The sequence below is a fragment of the Patagioenas fasciata genome, chromosome 3, assembly GCF_037038585.1.
Source record: "Patagioenas fasciata isolate bPatFas1 chromosome 3, bPatFas1.hap1, whole genome shotgun sequence".
Lineage (NCBI taxonomy): Eukaryota > Metazoa > Chordata > Aves > Columbiformes > Columbidae > Patagioenas > Patagioenas fasciata.
This window is the reverse complement of record NC_092522.1, coordinates 8,036,335-8,053,892: the sequence shown is the minus strand read 5'-3', so window position 1 is coordinate 8,053,892 and position 17,558 is coordinate 8,036,335. Positions and strand designations below refer to the sequence as shown.

General features: G+C 42.6%; 2 protein-coding genes across 20 annotated transcripts in view; one reads left to right on the top strand and one right to left on the bottom strand.

The window, feature by feature from the left end:
* PLEK (pleckstrin) overlaps positions 1-17,558 on the top strand; it is a 63,126-nt gene that overhangs the window by 22,749 nt on the left and 22,819 nt on the right. The window lies entirely within an intron of this gene.
* On the bottom strand, positions 7,137-14,248 carry CNRIP1 (cannabinoid receptor interacting protein 1). The gene is made up of 3 exons (XM_065834548.2): positions 13,843-14,248; positions 13,078-13,222; positions 7,137-8,582 (listed from the first exon to the last, which is right to left on the bottom strand). The coding sequence occupies exons 1-3, from the start codon at positions 14,019-14,021 to the stop codon at positions 8,418-8,420; spliced, it is 489 nt and encodes a 162-aa protein (XP_065690620.1). The 5' UTR covers positions 14,022-14,248; the 3' UTR covers positions 7,137-8,417.

The window sequence follows — 17,558 nt, the reverse complement described above, 5'->3', positions numbered from 1 at the left end:
CCGAGGCATTTACTTCCATAAATGCTGATGTTATTCCCCTGAGGATGAAGCACTTCAGAGGGGGTGGGGAGCGACAGATCATTTAGCGTCACACTGAAGATTTAAATTTACCAACTCAGATTCATTGCCATGTAGAGGACTGAGACAGCGCAGAGTGTGCTGAGCCGCTGCAGGGAAAAACGCTGAGTTTGAGTATTGGGATCCTGTTAACTGGCAAAATGCTAAATTACAATGTTTTTCAGAGCTAGCTAGGTTCTAGCTTGTGGCACACAGCAACACGGACATAACTTTGGCTACAGAAGTGTGTGATTTGGCCCATTCTTTGTGATATGTAACGGTGAAGTGCACTTTAGTTGCGTCTTTAGAAATTTATGATGTATCTGCTCATTTGGATACAGTTTGGAGTTATCTTTGAAGTGGGGAACAGCTACACAGCTACAAATTGGATGGGGAGGATTTTTCACAGGGTTTACAGATGCCTCCTGGGTTTTTGAAGTTCTTTCATGGTGCATATTAATATTTCCTCTTAATAGCACCATCTAGTGATTACCTGGAGTATTTTTGATTGCTGCTTTTTTCTCTCTGGCAGTTCTAGTCTGGTTTCTTAAGGAATTGATAATTGTGCTAAGCACAGTTTGTGTTGTTCTTCTTCCTCCTCTGCACCCCTTGTCCCCCCCACAATGTTACATGTTTTTCATGAAAATCAAAAGAGAGGCTGAGGTCCCATACTGAGTTGTTTTGAGTTTTATGAAATTACATATCTGAACAGAGTACAGTGCTTGAAATCAGTGTCCATAATGACAGAGAGGCTGCAATAGGAATTTAAGCCTAATATTAGAACACCAGAGAATCCACGGGAGGTGGAAAGGAAATTAGTGTAAGTTCCACGATTCATTCTGATATACTATGAAGAACAAAAGTAAAGTAAAATTTTGACTATATTTTTAGTATTTGCACGGCAGTGATGCCTGTGAAGCAACTGCGAGCTGGAAGAATGTTGCTTCATATCCCCGAATCTTCAGCAGTTAATTTTCTTTTACTGGAGCAGCGGGAATTGAAATAATGCTGAAAATACAGGGGAGAAAACTGAGCAGAGCTGGGTATTTGTTCTTTACTGTAATTAATGACTAATGCTTAGTGCATTCTCACTTTAAACAAAGTCTTGTTTAAAAGTTTGTAGACCATGAATGAAACAGAATGTTGCAGAGGGAAGTTCTGGTATTTTTACAGTGATTATTTAAAGGACCGGTTTGGGTTACTAGATGCAGATTGCATTAAACCTTGTCCTCTTCCAGGAATTCTGCATCAAAGGGGCTACACAGCAGGTAACTCATAACTGAGCTGAAGTAATATAGAGCCAGCCTACTTTGTCACAGCATCCTAAAGACTGTTACCTTATTTAATCTTTCATTTCTATGTGGAGTAAACCAAACTTGAATTGTGGAATAGCAGGTGAGCACACGGAGGAGAAAGGTTTTTCTGGATTTGACACTTGAACTTGCTATTAACTTGAGGTTTGGCCCTTTTTATTTGTAAATAGTTTTTTAAATAGGACTAATGTTCAACACGTTAAAATGCTTATTTTTGCATGTGCTTGTGTGTGTGAATATATGTATGAGTATTTGAGTTCTTGTCGTCTTTCTCTCCAGAAAGCTAGAACTGGATGTTTTACTGGATGTATTGCAAAAGTGAAAACTAGGTGGCTATTTAAATAATTGCGTTGTTTGTCCATACAAATTATTCACTTACATCAAGATTTGTAGCATGCAGAAATGAAGAACCTGAAAAATAAAATTAATACCATTTTTAGAACAAGTGAATGGGAACAGTGATAGTGAAATTTGTCTCTCACTTTTGCTGGCCTACCTTACGCTGTCTTCACAGAGAAAACTCATATTAACTCCACACATTTTGGTGGAACTTTGTACTCAGAGTGCATTTGGCACCTTTTTTAGGTTTCTTAACCATCTTCCACGAGGGTAGCAAAGTTCAGAGTAAGCATTGTGTATTTGTAAATAAGGCAACCAGCACATTAATATATGACTATTGTCTTGTTCTTATAGACAAAATGCTGGAAGCCTCTTGAACAGTGTTCAGTCTGCAATAGAACTGAAAGACACGTGAAGGCGTTTTGTTTTAATGGTGTTAAACCTGTGGAATGCAGTCACGTATTTTTTGCACAGAATGGGGATGACTGCGGTTGTGTTTTCACACAGTGGTATTTCTTTGCATTTGCTCAGCTTGCCTCTAGTGTAGTATTTAAGCAGAGAGGTATCTCTGAAGCCAGAAGTAAAAATAATACAGTTAATTACCACCTTCCCCCCTCAAAAACAAACAAAACCACCACCAACTTTAGTCTAAATATTCTATACATAGAGTTGGCCAGGGCTTGTTCTCTGCCATAAGTCTGAAATGTGGAAGTACCTTAGGTGAATTTGTTGGCATAGCAACTTAGACTGAGCACGAGAGTGCCATCATAATCAGAAAATAGTGTATGTTGTGATGTTATTGCTTGCTGCTGCCATTTCTCTGCAGAAAAGGCCCTCTGGGGTTCACTCGTGATGATTCAGTTCAAGCTTCTGAGAACGTTTGGTCCCTGTAGCATGTACGCTGAAGCTGAATGTGGATGTTACCACCCATGTCACAGTCACTACAATACAGCAGATGGCACCTGACCTTGCGGTTACCATGCTGAGAATGGGCAGAAGGCCCATCTTACCTCCAGCACAGTCATATGGTTCTTGGCTGTGCTGCCTTCATCATCATCAACTGGAAATTTATTATTGTTTCTCTCAGGATTGTTCAAAGGCTGCAGAAGTTACTGGATGGGATACCAGCCTGTTCCTGGCTATTTGGGATAAAGGGAGTGGGAGTATCTGTTCTTTGGGGAGGGAAACAAAGGATAGCATATGAAGCACTTGTATATGGCAGCATTGAGGCTCAATTTTGTCCAAACGAGGGCAAACAAAATATCAAAGCCTTACACTTGGTTGATGCAGATGTGCTGTTATGAATTATTTTTTTAATTTAAGATTTTGGGTATCAAAATTGATGGAAAAGCTGTCATTGCTTTTAAGCCTTGTCTCCAGTGGAGATCTGTGTGCTCATACCTGAGTGGTGCAGCTCACTGCAGTCAAAAGAACATAAACTCCGGTGATTGCAGTGGGAGAACTCACAAAAGCTTATGATTCTTCAGTTGTGTGTATCTTATTATACAGAGAAGTTCAGCGAGTTTTAGAGCACAGTGGGAAAAATCTATGTAGTTGTGTGAGTTCTCGAGCACTGTAATGGCAGATAGAATCATAGAATAGAATCATTTTGGTTGGAAGAGATCCTGAAAATCATCAAGTCCAACTCTAGCACTAAACAATGTCCATAAGAACCTCATCTATATGCCTTTTAAACACCTGTAGGACCTCCACCATTTGCCATCAGCAGTTCTTTCTGTAGTCCAACTTCATTATTTTTTTTGGTAGCTGGTCATTTTCTTCTCATTTCTAGTTGGGCTACAGCTAAAATCCCTGTGAATTTATTCTGCAGGAAGAGACAGAAAAGGTTATATGTAATGTATAAGGTTAGTCGTGGGATTATCCTTCCTGAGTGCACAGAACCAAGATGTGTCGACTAATGAGAGAAACAGTCAACAACTTTTGAGGCAGGGGCAGTGAAAGCAAGGCAGAGAGGACCGGTTTGGCTCTTCTGGATTAATGCAGCCTTGTCTTCCTGAGACTGAAATCCAGGGCTCACAGGGATTTGAAGCCTTAAACTCTGGTGTCAGGGAGAGGGGGAAAAGGAAGCGATCCAGGGAATGCCGGTGAAAGCTGCCAAATGTGTGGCAGGGAAGGCCCGTGGGCGGGAGCACCTGTCTCTCCTAGCCAAAAATCCGGATTAGCTGCACTAATGGGACTTTCCAGCCATCGCTTGGGAGCTTTGTAGAGCTAAGGGAAAACATGAGTGTTGTGAGACTCGTTATACTGCTGCTTTGTGGTTCAGGGTTGACTCAGCTATTAAGGCAACACTCAGTGTTTTGGATTGTGAAAGCCACAGCACTTCTTTCAGGTCTCACAAAGAGGTTTGCATTTACAGCGTGCCACGTCATTCTTTAATCAAAGCTTTACATGAAGACTCTAGAGGAATAGAACTGTTCAACATAGCACATGCATCAACATTTCACCTAGCAAGGGAGGCAGGTGCTCTTAACCGAATGGAAACCAACCTTTGCTGGCACGTGAAAGCCTTGTATTACAAAACTTACAGCTTCATTTTACAGAAGCTCTGTTCATATCTTTTATAGGAAGAATGTAAGAAACAAGGTTTTCTGGGAGTCTGCTACTCCGGAATCACTAAGGATCTCTCTGCATCTGCAAAACAATTGACAGAGCCTCAGCTGGAGCCAGTGAAACCTCCCAAACTTGAGTTAGGGCATGGAGACTTTAGCAGTATTGTTTCTTTTTAAGATACAGTCAGATGGGAGGAGATAACAAAACCTGTAGTAGCTGGGCTAAACATAAAACCTCTTGCAAACTCTAGTGATCTAATACAAGCTTCATGCAGGATTGCAGCTGTAGTAATCATGACTAATAACTTGTTCTTGGATCCTTTTACTCAGCAGCCTGAAAGTGGTAACTGCTACCTAAATATAGTGAAAAAGTGACTCTGAAAGATTCTGTGTATTTGTTTCAGTCTTTCTTATGAAAATGAAAGCTGGACGCTTCATGAGAAAAATTTTGAAGTCTCTTATATAAAAGCCTTCAGATAGGAGTGGTTTGCATTTTCAGATGGGTTGACACATTGTCAGCATTTTTTGATGTTGTGATGGACAAAAATTAACATGTATTTAAGCTTGGCGTATTGTGTCCTTTTCTCGGTTTTGCAGTTCTACCCCAAAATGGAAATACTAATTAGAAAAAAGGTGTGTAAAGAACAAACTTGGCTGGAAATTACATGCTGCTGATTGAATAATGCATCAGACTGTCACAGCAACAGTTTTGTAGTGACTCAAGCTTTATAAATATTTACCAGAGTTGTCCTGGATGGAAGAAATTCAAAACATTGCTTTCAGAGAACTGCTGAAGTCTTGGTTCTCCTTTACTGGGAGCAAATGTTTGCTGTGTTAACAAAGCACTTGTTGAGCAAGGGGAAGTTGATGGGACTATTTTGCTTTACACACACAGAGTATCAGTGCTGTCATCTGTGGTGATGTGGATACTCAACAAATATCTCATGAATAATCTTTTATTTAGGCAGAAATAATGCAAAGCTATCAAGCCACACTTCTCTCTGCTTAGATTACATCTAAGGGAGAAGCATACAGCAGCTGATAATCACCGAATCACAGAATGTTAGAGATTGGAAGGCACCTCAGAAGCTCATCCAGTCCAATCCCTCTGCCAAAGCAGGAACACCCAGATGAGGTTACACAGGAAGGTGTCCAGGCGGGTTTGAATGTCTCCAGAGAAGGAGACTCCACAACCCCCTGGGCAGCCTGGTCCAGACTCCGTCACCCTCCCTGTGAAAAAGTTTCTTCTCAAATTTAAATGGAACCTCCTGTGTTCCAGTTTATACCCATTGCCCCTTGTCCTCGGTTGTCACTGAGAAGAGCCTGGCTCCACCCTCGTGACACTCGCCCTTTATATGTTTATAAACACTAGTGAGGTTGCCCCTCAGTCTCCTCAAAACTAAAGAGCCCCAGCTCCTTCAGCCTTTCCTCGTAATGGAGGTGCTCCACTCCCTTCATCATCTTTGTTGCCCCACGCTGGACTCTCTCCAGCAGTTCCCTGTCCTTCTGGAACTGAGGGGCCCAGAACTGGACACAATATTCCAGATGTGGTCTGACCAGGGCAGAGTAGAGGGGAAGGAGAACCTCTCTGACCTACTAACCACCCCCCTTCTAATCCACTCCAGGATGCCATTGGCCTTCCTGGCCACAAGGACACAAATGCCATTTACACCTTCCCCACAATAAGCTGTTAACCTGTCCTCATCCTTTCTATCACTGCTGCTGTCTGTGAAAGGGGAGCTGTGGTCTTGGGCAGCAACGTTCACTCAGGATATGGAGCCTGCAAGACACTGACTGTTCTTCCTTTCTAAAAGCAACTCCCTCCATCTGCGGGCTCTTCCTCGACCACCCGCTCAGCTGAATTTCAGCTGAATTGCTACAGGGCTTGCTAGGACATGAGAAAACTGTTGCCCTATTTGGCATTGATACGAGCATGAGTATTTACCTTGGGAAAGGTGTGCTTCCAGGTAGCTTAGAATAATAGCCCTCCCGTGCCAGAAAAAGCCTGGATTTAATCATTGTAACATTTCTAAAATTCTGGAGGGCTATGACATCATGGGCCAAGGATTTTATAGAAGCTGAAGTCAAAGTGAAGGTCTGTCTTACACGTTTTAATTTTACCAGGACAGAAGTTTCTCTCTTAATTTATGTATCGTATATATTTTTTGCTGATGTGCTCTCAGTTCACATGTACAAACAAGATAAACCTAAGTATGCCGATTGTTGCAGAATAAAATTGCAGAGATACAACTGACTGACAGCTGGAAGCTGGTATCGTTATCTGGAAACTTCTGACAAAGTGCTGACAACACCCCTTCTGTCTGCAGTATAGATTTGAGTTTGGTCTGCTTATTTTTTTCACTTTAAAGAATTATTTCTGTAGTCTAGGAGAAGTCTATGAAAGAAGTTAATGCAGAAGATTATTTCTAGGATTTCATCTTAGTTAAATTTTTCCTGTGTAACATGCAGCTGGCTGGCTCACCATTCCTATGGTGTGTTACATCAGTTTTACTGTCAGAAATCTGCAAGCAGTCAGGCTTTTTGATTAGTAATTCAATGGAGGAAAATATTTATTTGGTATTTTGCTTTTGTCCTAAATCTCTGCTTTCCACACTACGTTAGTGCAACAAAATGCAGGTGAGTTTTATCAATGAGCTCTACTGAGTGTTTGTCACATCATCTGTCTGCATTCTGGCAAGTGGGATCTGTATTTCCTTGATACAGTAGCTTTGCGTAAAGAACATGAGATACTTTGGTCTGGATTCTCAGAAAGCACTGTGTACCCTCTGCTGTCTGACTTTCTAAAACCACTGCCTTTTTGACTTTCAACTCATTTAGATGGTCAAACTAGAGAAGAAATTGTTTAAGTCCTTTATTACAAAGATCAAAAGTCATAGTTACCATTTACATACACAATTTACAAATTATTCACAAAAGGAATAACAGATATGCAAGAACCGACAGCTTCAACCCAAGTTGGGGATAGGACAGTGTATATATTTCCCTGCTTTATTTACTGGAAGAAAAGATATGTTTATTTTTCATTCTCTGTATGTATTAAACACTGATCTAGTGTTTATGTATTAATAGCACCTTTAGTCATAACCATGCAAATGCTTACATGTTTATCTTTGTTTGAAAGAGTGCAATGCATGTTATAAGCTTGCGCTGGGAGCTGTACTCTTCACACTGCTGAGTGGTTGTTGGTCAGAAATCCTGTTGATTTTGGTAAAATAAAGTGGTCAGGCTTGAAAAAGTTGATGTGTAGGATTTCACTGTGTCATTAAAACAAAACCAGAGATTACTGTCACAACTCTAAGAACTCAATTAAGTATGGCTGCTCTATCTTTCAAGAATACTATATGAACTTTAGATAATAGCCATGTTGTTAGATGTCTTAGATGCCACAACTGATTTATTGCTTTTCCTTTATTCAGGTTAGCGTGTTTTATACTGTTTCCTAGAGCTATTTCAGAGACTGGGAAACTTAACAAAGAATCCTTTTTTGAGAGATTGGATAGATTAGCAAACTTTGCAGAATACCTTACAGCACTTAACAGAAGGGAAAACGAGTTTCCAGATCCCTTGGTATGAAAGCACAATATCAACAGTGCAGTAGCTGCCATTTCGCTAAACCTACAAATATCCATAATTTGCACTTTTTGCTGTCCACTGGGATAACATGTTTGACAAAATGCTTGAAGGAGCACACCGATTTAGGAGAAGATACAAATACAGAAATCACCAATGTGATGTTGTATCCAAATTCTAAGCAATAAAGCGAAACACTTCACAAAAGTTGTTACGTCTAGTGGAACTGTTTAGTTGGTATAAGCCAAATACTTATGACACTATTATGATGATATGACTTTCTACCCAGCTATGACATACTCTTTTATCATGAACTTTACAGTATTCGCAGGGTGACAGATAAAGAACATTGCAGATGCCATGGTAAACTTAAAATACTGTAATAGGCAAAGATTTCAGTGGCACCACCTGTATGTACAATGTAGTTGTTGGAACCTTATGGAACAAAACAAAGTTACAGCATGCCTTTGTTAAGGCTTCTTGCTGGTTTAAAAAGGTAGATTTTCTCTTTAGGGAGATTGTCCAGCAGTATCGGTTTCACATCTCTTCAGTGGAAGGTCTCTTTATTGATCCACATCAGGCTGCGCGTTTCATTTGGTTTGCATTCGTACTCAATACTGCCAAAACTGTTTCCCCATTGGCAGTGATCTCGTTTGTGGTAGTTGTAGAATTTGACTTGCCAGACTGTTTCAAAAACACCAATGTCCTTAAACTGTGAGGAAGAGGGAATATCAGTGTTAGTGAGCTCTCTCTTACTGAGAAACAATACTTATGAAACTGTGGAATGTAAAACAGCTGATATAAGCGCTATTGTTCCTCAAGTCAATAAATCAAAAGATCTGTAAAGCCTGCTGTAGCAGGCACAAAGTCTTTTATGCTTAGGCATACGTAAAGCATGAGGGATCAGACCCTCCTTGTACTGTCCTCTGGCACTTATATCTGGGAAAGGCAAGGGGGTAAAAATGTTGAAGTTCCCACATGTATGAATGTTACTAACAACAAGAATCAAGCTATACTCCTTTTTAAGATGGCACAGCAGTAGTTGGCCCGATGATCACCAAGTGGCTTGTGTTTACTGTAGATCCTGTAGCAGTACTCTATAATGATACAGACCATTGCTTCACCTTTATACCATACCTAGAGGCTGCAGTTAGGATTGAGAGGGTTCCTTCTTTTGCTCAGTTTCAAATCTTTAACATCTCTGTATTTTATAGCTTCTGGACTGAGACATACTGCTATTAGACCACTTACGCCTTCCCTGGCATTCTCTTGTGGTTTTTACATGAAACTTAAGCAAAAGAAGCTCTTTGTGTATTTCTGTAATTGCTAGTTGGACTGTGATAGCGCAGCTCTTCAGACTTACATAGCAGTAACAGAAGCTAGGAAGGAGACAATCAGTGTGTTTAGCAGTTAAGTGTCTGATATAGTAAAGGAGTGGTGAGACATTGACTGCACGTTGTATGATTGTGCTTGCAGCTTTGATTTGAATGAGACTATGGCTATAGTGAGTTCTGTATATATATATTTTTATTTTTTTAAAAATTTATTTATTTATTTTTTAAGCCAGTGTTAGACTCTCTTACAACATCAGTAAAAACTTATGAGTGAGGCTTTCCAGGATAGATTATGATTTCAGTTATTATGCTGATGTAAAATTTGAGTTCCTGTGCCTTGAGACCTTGCAGAGAATCTGAAGTGTGGGTGTGAAACCCATATGTGTTGCTGCTGGTTCCAGCAGTATGGCTTGGTGACTGTGTTGTTAGAAGGTAGTGGATTCAGCGCTACTGAATCCAGCACTGTTCTTCAACACTTTTTCCTTTTAAATATTTCCATCACTCACTTCACTTGACTGTTTTCCATTCCCATCATGTGCCTGGGAGCTGACCTTTGATCATCTGCCTGTTATAATCACACTTGCAAAGTCAGTATGAAAGGCCTTTTACATAGTGACTCTTCTTGAATTACAGTCAGAGTTTTCTGTATACAGTTTTCTCAGAAGGACATGTATTTTTTAATCCAAGATGTGGCTTATAAGATGCTGCTGCATAATGGACATTGCTTTAAACCTTCCCTCAGCCCAATGTTATAACTTAAATTTAGCCTTGACAACAGCAGGAGTTGCTGTGTGCTGTTTGTGGAAGGTTTTTATTTGGCTGCAGTTTCAAGTGTTACCTTAAAGGAGTAGCTGAAATATTTGTGCTACTTCCTTTGCCAAAGAGTGAATCAGATGTACAGGCTATTGTATCTCTCCCACCAACTAAAACCTGAATTAAGGATTTTTTTACTATCTTTGGTAGTAATCCTGATACATTCATAATACTAGATACTAAAGGTTAAGCACATTGGATATTTCTGTGCACAATCCACACAGAGGAATTGTCAGAGAGGAGCATCAGACGCTGTCAGTCTGGAAACTGAGGAAGAAAAGGCATTTCTACTATCCTTTGTAGAAGGTGATGTGATACAAGAGCAGTATTTCATTTCATTAATGTATGGAGGATCTGAATTTCAACAAGATAGAGGAAGAAAACAAGTTCTGTCTTTCTCCAGTGACCCAGTTTACTGAGCTACCCTGAGTAGTTTGATTGCTGTGGATTTCCAGGAGAAGGAAAGAATTAATTGCAGAGCTTTTCTACTACAATGTGCATCTCCACCAGCCAGTACGTAGCATATGCAGCAGCTCTGTGGTGTAATGAGTGTTCTGCATCCTCGGAGCTTCCCTGAATTCCTGGAGCTCCTGCAGCTGAATCCTTGCTCCTCTATTGGGCCTGTATATGAGTATCCCCAGGGAGGAGGGGTGGCCCAAGTCTCTGTAGGTCAAGCTTAGAAGCTTATTTCCCTGCCTGCTAGTCTCTGTCATCCAGTGCTATAGGCATGAATATTTATATAGTTATTATTATATAGTTATTTAATTACCACCTCTGAATTGGCATGCTAGGATGATTTGATGGCTATTTATTTCTGGGAATAGAAGTCTAGCTTCTTTATTCAATCTTAGTCTAGTCTGACCAAGAATAAAATGAGACCCAAAAAGAGGTTTCTAATTTAGTTCAGACCATTTGCTACACAGTTTAGCAGTTTCTGGATAGAGTGTGTAATTAAGCGTTCAGGTAACAGAAACATCCTCAGATTCTGGAATTCAGAAACAGGGTTGTTGTTTTATGTGTATAAAATGTGGCTGTAACAGGTCAGATGTCTACTAGCCAGTCAAAGTAGGAGCATAAACAATTATTTGCTTAGAGTTTTAAAGCAGATGGGGAGATAAATTCTTATGGGCCTTTATGGACCTTCTGTCTTTCAGGTGTTAGATTGGCAGTATAAGACTAGTTTTTAACCGCAGGACTGACCTCACAATCTACAGGGTATTTCAGAAAGATGGACCCAATTTCAAGTGATAGTGATTTCAAATTGGGTCCATCTTTTTGAAACACCCTGTATTTCTAATGTGAATTCACATTTTATGCCTTAAATAGTGTCCTTATCTCCCTAGGATGCATCAGGATCCTGCCTGTTCTAGAAAAGGAAGTGGAGGCAGAAGTTCCTCCTAATCGAAGGAAGTAGGAAAATGTAAAACTGTGTGCAATAAGCCCAGTTTTGAAGATTTGGGAAGTAGGTATTAGAAGCAGTTTTCAGACTGGGGTATCTGAGGATGGTTCCTTAAATCTGTTATGGCTCTGTCTAGCTAAGCAGCTAAATGATGAGTTAAACATGTAAATCCTTGCTGAGTTGCCTATATTTAATACTTACAAGTATCAATCATGAACATTTAAGCCTGTGCTGAAGAACCTATCTATGAAGATCAGATCTTAAAAGGGGCTGAGGACCTGCTTAATGCTCAAAAATCCTATTAGCTTCATGGTTAATATCCCAGGGTTTGATTTGTAAAAGCAACTCTTTGGACAAATATTGTGGCTACTCATTCTGATGCTGCAATGAACCATCTCAGAGCCTGTATCTGAAAATCAGACCATCCTTGCATTTCTTGGAATTACTTCATTTGTGATTTGACTTGGTTTTCTCCATAAGAAAAGATAAACTTCCAGATTTCCAGAGTTCACATCAGTGCTACACTTAAGGGTAGAGGTTGCTATCAGAATAGTGATGCCATAGTCAAAGCAGCTGATTTTTTGGGAGCACTGCCATTTCACCTCCTACCATAAGGGCACTGCAAAATATAACTGCAATACTCAACAGTGGCGTCCAGCAGCCCTGTCCTGCTGGTTGGGAAGTCATACTGGTGTTTGGTTTTCCTAGGTGTTAATAGGAGGTGACTGTATAGAAAAGCAATCAATATGGATAAATACTTCAGGGTAGTCTTATTAACCTAAGGTTATGAAGTGGTAACTGTTAATGTGATGTGGGCCTCCAAAATTAAGTTGAGCATGCTGTAATTATTAGAAACACCAAGCTGTGATGCTACAGTTCTTATTCAGAAGGGGATTGCTGTGCTAAATGATGATTCCAGAAAAAAATAGTGAAGATAAAGATCAAGATGAAATCTTGCATGCAGTGACCAAATGTGAGAAAAAGCTGAAATCTGATGGGCTTGGTGAGGTCCTAAAGCTGTGTAAACTGAAACAGGCCCTTAAGTGAGCTTCAGGTGAAGATGGCTTACTGCCTCATTTCCATAGTATAAACAGCAGGAATCCCTCACAACTACCATCAGGAGAGGGAAAAGCCCCCAAACAACCAAATCAAAGCTGTAACAAAACAAATCTCCCTCTGCACACCAAGTGCACCACCCAAAGAGTGCTATGAAAATCTGCCTGCTGCTCTTTGTGTCTTCTTTCAGCTCTGCTGGAGCTTTTGTCATCTCACATTGAGGCCATGGCATGTACTGATTCTGGCCCTTGGAGATTTTCTGTGTGTTTGGGATGAGAAGCCTCTTGAATAAGAATTTAGCTTTGTGGATGCAGAAGAGGTGCGTGGTTCAGCTCACATTTCTTTCTGCTGCAGCAGCCCAAAGGGCTTTGCAGGTCTCTAGAAATCCCACTACTGCTTCCTGGCCTTTGCTACTCCATTGGCTTGCCCTTGGGAAGCAGGGCTTGTGTTTTCCAGCTACATCTGACCAGCAGTCTTACTGATACAAAGTAAAGAGAAGGGCAGCAGCTCTGATCAGACTGTGCTCTGGAATTTTACCCTCTCTGGGATCTGACCCCCTGCTGCCCTCCCTTGCCTTTCCACACCAGGCTTGGAGAACCACATACCTGCATGTTGACCTGGATGGGCTGTCTCTCCCCGCTCTTGGTGTGGGCCACACCTTCTGTATCATAGATCCCCGTGTAAGAAGCCACCTGTGCATCTCTCGATTTCTCTTCCAGTGGGACATTGACACCCCCGATGCCCATTGTTCTGAAAAAGAGACAGGATCCAGCCTTTCAGCAGCCCTGCATATCTCCTTCCCTGGCAGCTTAGAGCCAGTGTGTGGGCTTGCAGCCTGGCAGCCTCTGTGCTGAGGGATGCTCCAGGGATTTTAGTAGACTTGGAGGTGTTGCTGATTCACAGGGACTCCTGAAAAAATGTCAGGACTCTGCGGTCACCCAGGGGAGGTGTAGAAAGGAAAGGCAGGAGGGATCTGATCTCAAGTCTGTGCTTTGCCATACTGCAGTGAGGTTTGGATGTGGTGCATCCCTGACGTGCCAGGTTGTAGGGGCCTCTTCCCTCTGCCTCCAGGCCAAGCCACAGGGAAGGAGGGGGAAAAGGATCTGGGGAGAGGGGGATACAGATGGGCAGAGAGAGGGAAGGAAGCGGCTCCCAAACGTGGCCTCTCTCCCGAGCCAGCTGGGCAAAGCAGTGGGAACAGCTGGCCAGGGATGCAGAAATGGGGCCACCAAAGCAAAAGGGCAGGGATCGAGAAATCACGGAAACTCCGTGCTGTCAGTCTGCCAGGAAAAAATATTAAACCTCTATAAATAAAGCAGCGGGGAAGGGAGGGCCGGGGGAGCCGCCCCGAGCAGGGAAGCTGCACTTACGTGGCCTGGACGGTGCCGGGCCGAAGGGCCACCTCGATCTTGTACTTGGCTCCTGTCAGCAGCTTGATGGTGCGGTTCTGGCCGAAGCGCTGCCCATCCACCTTGAAATAGACCGCCCCGTCGTTGGGCTGGATTTTGAGGGAGACGCTGATTTTCACGAGGTTGGGAATGTCGCCCATCGCTTGTCGCCGGGGAATGGGGGGGCTGCGGGCTCTGCGCTCGTCTCGCCCCCTCCGCGGAAAGCGGCTGGTTGGGAGAGGAGAGCGAGGCTGCGATAGAGAGGAAGAGGAGGAGGGAGGAGGAAGAGGAGGGGCTGCCGGATCCCAGCCAGCCCAGCCCTTCCCAAAAGCAGCGGATGATATATTTGTTGTTTTGTTGTTTGTTTGTTTTTTTTTTTCCTTCCCTTAATCGCTGCATCTGGGCAGTAGATCCTCGCCCTCCCCCCCCCGCTCCGCCCTATATCCCGGGTGGGTGCACATTTGCAGCTGCTGAGATTGCAACCGGTTTCCAGGGAGTTAATCCGTCCCCGATTACTGCAGCGCTAATCGCGCCGTTCCACGGAGGGGAGCAAGGGGGCGCCGGGCCGGGCCAGGCGGGCGCCGCCGTTCAGCACCACGGGCGAGGACAGCGCCGCGGACAGGGAGCGCCCACCGGGCTCCGCCGCTGGAGGGCAGCGCCCCGGGGCGGGGGGGAGGATCCCCGGGGGCGACCTCCCTTCAAATCACCCTGCTGAGCCCCTCACCGAGGACTGGCCGAGCCCTCCGGGATGGGCTGAAGCATTTGGGAGCCAGAGCAACCTGAGAAGGAGGGGAGGGCAGAGGGTTCAGGTTTTCTGGTGGGAATTTTTATTAATCACCCGATCCCAATCTTATTTTAACAGAAAAAAGTCAAACATGCCACTGTAATTGCAGTGTCAGACCAAAATCTCGTTTCTTTAAGTCTGATGCTACTCTTTACCTATGGTTGGTACTCTTCAAGGAGAAAGATGTTTGAAACTGGAAGTTGTACTGAGGGAATGGCAGGAAGATGTGCCAGGGTGGTTTAGGTTGGACATTAGGAAAAGGTTCTTCACCCAGAGGGTGCTGGAGCACTGGAACAGGCTCCCCAGGGAGGTGTCACAGCCCCAAGCCTGACAGTGTTCAAGAAACGACTGGACAACACCCTCAGACACATGGTGTGAACTGTGGGGTTGTCCTGTGCAGGGAGTGGAGTTGGACTCGATGATTCTTGTAGGTCCCTTCCAACTCAGGACATTCTATGATAATTCAGCTCTCTGCAAGTCTCATTCCTGTCTGACTGTCAGAGATTGCTTTTAAACCAGGAGCAGGTTTGTGCATCCTTTCCATTCTTTTGTGTTTGTTCCTGTTTACTCTTAAAACCGCAACGTTCTTGTGGCTGACACAGGACTTGAGCCACAAATATGGTTTTTGTTTGGTTGAACATTATGGCAGAATTAATGATTTTGTTAGGAAAAAGTCCCAGCTACATGTTGGACTGGACCTGACCGTTTCTTTGTTTTTCTAAAGCTGGGATGTACACATGGTAGTAATACATAGTATTGCTTAGCCAGATGGAAGATATAGCATTACCCAGTTGAATTTATTTGTGTGTGCAAGTTAGTGAATTAAATTTATTGTGAACATCGATCATTCTGTTGAAAACTTCTGAAAAAAAAAAATCTTATTTGCCTTGATTAAGTATCTAGCTAAGAACAGGCTTCATAATGTGTTCAGCCAGCAAGGTTTCCACAAAGATAAGGGCAGGGCATGATCCCTGCATCTCAAAACTGTGTGTGTGGTGAGTTTTGTGAGTAACATCCTACCTTCGATAGCAGTCACTGGCAGCAGGGACTCCCCCATAGAGAGATTGCTACATACTGCAGTTGTTGCTTGTCACACTGAACAGCCAAGAGTGAAACAAATGCTGTTAAAACAACAACAATAACAAACAAACAAACAGCAATTCTCTATGATGAGGTAGCGGCATTATCAATATTAATGTATGAGAGGAAACTTTTGGGCTTTTTGAGTCACCAAGACTCATACTGTCCAAGTGCACCTAATTAAAAGTAGTTGCATCTAATGAAGTAGGAAGTTGCAGGAGCTGCTCATCTCATACCGAGGGCCAACTTTTTGTCATGAATCATACACTGAAGCTGATGTATTGCAAAGATCTTTGCTGACTTTAAAGAACCTCAAAAGTAGGCACCAGAAGTAGGTAAAATGAATCACTCTGACCCTCATCTAGATCAACAATGAATGGTCTTGAAAATATCTTGGAAGTTATCAGGCGAGCAAGTGGTACATACAAGTTTTCAGATGAGGAAGCAGCTGCTATATATAGATATGTTTCTCCTATCAGTATGATTCCACAAAAGAAGACCACATGTGGATATCTCCCTATCTTGTTTGCTCATCACAAGAGACTTCTCATTTTTTGTTATATTCTGCTGAAACTGCTGCACTTTGTGGCGTTTTGAAAGTTTCGCTTGCAGCAATTCCCACTTCTGTAAGTTTAAATGTAATTCAGTACAAAATCACAGAGGCCTTACACACGGGGAATCTGATAGTGTCACTTAAAGTGGTGTGTGAAGAATAATGGCCATTGCCAGGGATCAGTTTTACTCAACTCACAGGCCAGACATATCATGTAGTAAATTGTGTGTAGCTGAACACATTGATTGCAATTAGTTTCCCAAACACACAAGAGGTCAGATCTATAACGAGGTTTTTTCCCATATTATTTCTGCCTGAATGATCACCTTTCTGTGGGCATGGTGCAGGCTGTGACTTTATTCCAGACCACTATGGGAAGAAGTGGTAAGCATGAGGGAGCACTAAAAAGCATCGTATCATGGATGCACAGGCTGAGCAACTGTTTTACTGTGTGAAAGTGAAACATGCTGAAAGCAGAATATTTATGAAGAAGCAATTTTAAATGTAGGCCTGGCCGTTCTTTTTTCAATCTGATAACTTCATACGCCGTTAGCGCATTTTATTATCTGATCCTACCAGATACTATTTATCAGTGTAAATCATGGGGAGGCATTGCCTTTGCCAAATCTTTCTAGGAGGTTCGTTTTGTTGCTGCCCACCTTAATGGCCCTGACCAGCCTCACCTGGGCCCTCCACTCCCACCTCTGCCCACCAGGCCCTATTTTAGCTCAGCCCCGGCCCTTTAGTCTCTTCCCAACTTATGCTTAGGAGTGCTGATCTCCAGCTCTGCTACAGCTAGCTGTGGGTGGGTTGATACTGACCTGCAGGCTGACTACCTAAGCTTGACCTCAGCGTATCCATGGAGGTGCCTGATGTTATGGACTACTCCGTGGCTAGAGAAACCCCTGCCCTTCCAGTCCCCATGGGGGTTTTCTATGTGCCCCAGCCCACAGGCTGCTGCATGGCTACCTGATATTAGTTGCTTGATATTCTGTAGGGAGCAAAATACCTGCAGGAAGATGGAGGCAGTGTGGTATTGCAGGAGCACAGAGCCAATGTGCTGACCTTTACGAGATTCAAAGCTAAATAGATAATCATAGCCGTAGGTCAAGGTCCAATTTCTTCTAAACCACAGCAGTAATTTACTTCCAGGAACAAAAATATAAATTTGTGTCCATTCTGTCGTTCTCTACACCTACATTTGAGAGGTGAGGGTTGGAATATTTAGTGTCTTTACAAAACTGCTTTTTTTTCTGTTTGGTTGCCTTTTTGTTTGTTTGT

Excerpts from the sequence above, each read along its gene's own strand:
- CNRIP1 (XM_065834548.2), bottom strand. The coding sequence starts at position 14,021 with ATGGGCGACATTCCCAACCTCGTGAAAATCAGCGTCTCCCTCAAAATC. Across the intron at positions 13,223-13,842 it reads CCCGGCACCGTCCAGGCCAC|AACAATGGGCATCGGGGGTG; the intron begins GTAAGTGCAGCT and ends TCTCTTTTTCAG. Across the intron at positions 8,583-13,077 it reads CCATCCAGGTCAACATGCAG|TTTAAGGACATTGGTGTTTT; the intron begins GTATGTGGTTCT and ends TCTTCCTCACAG.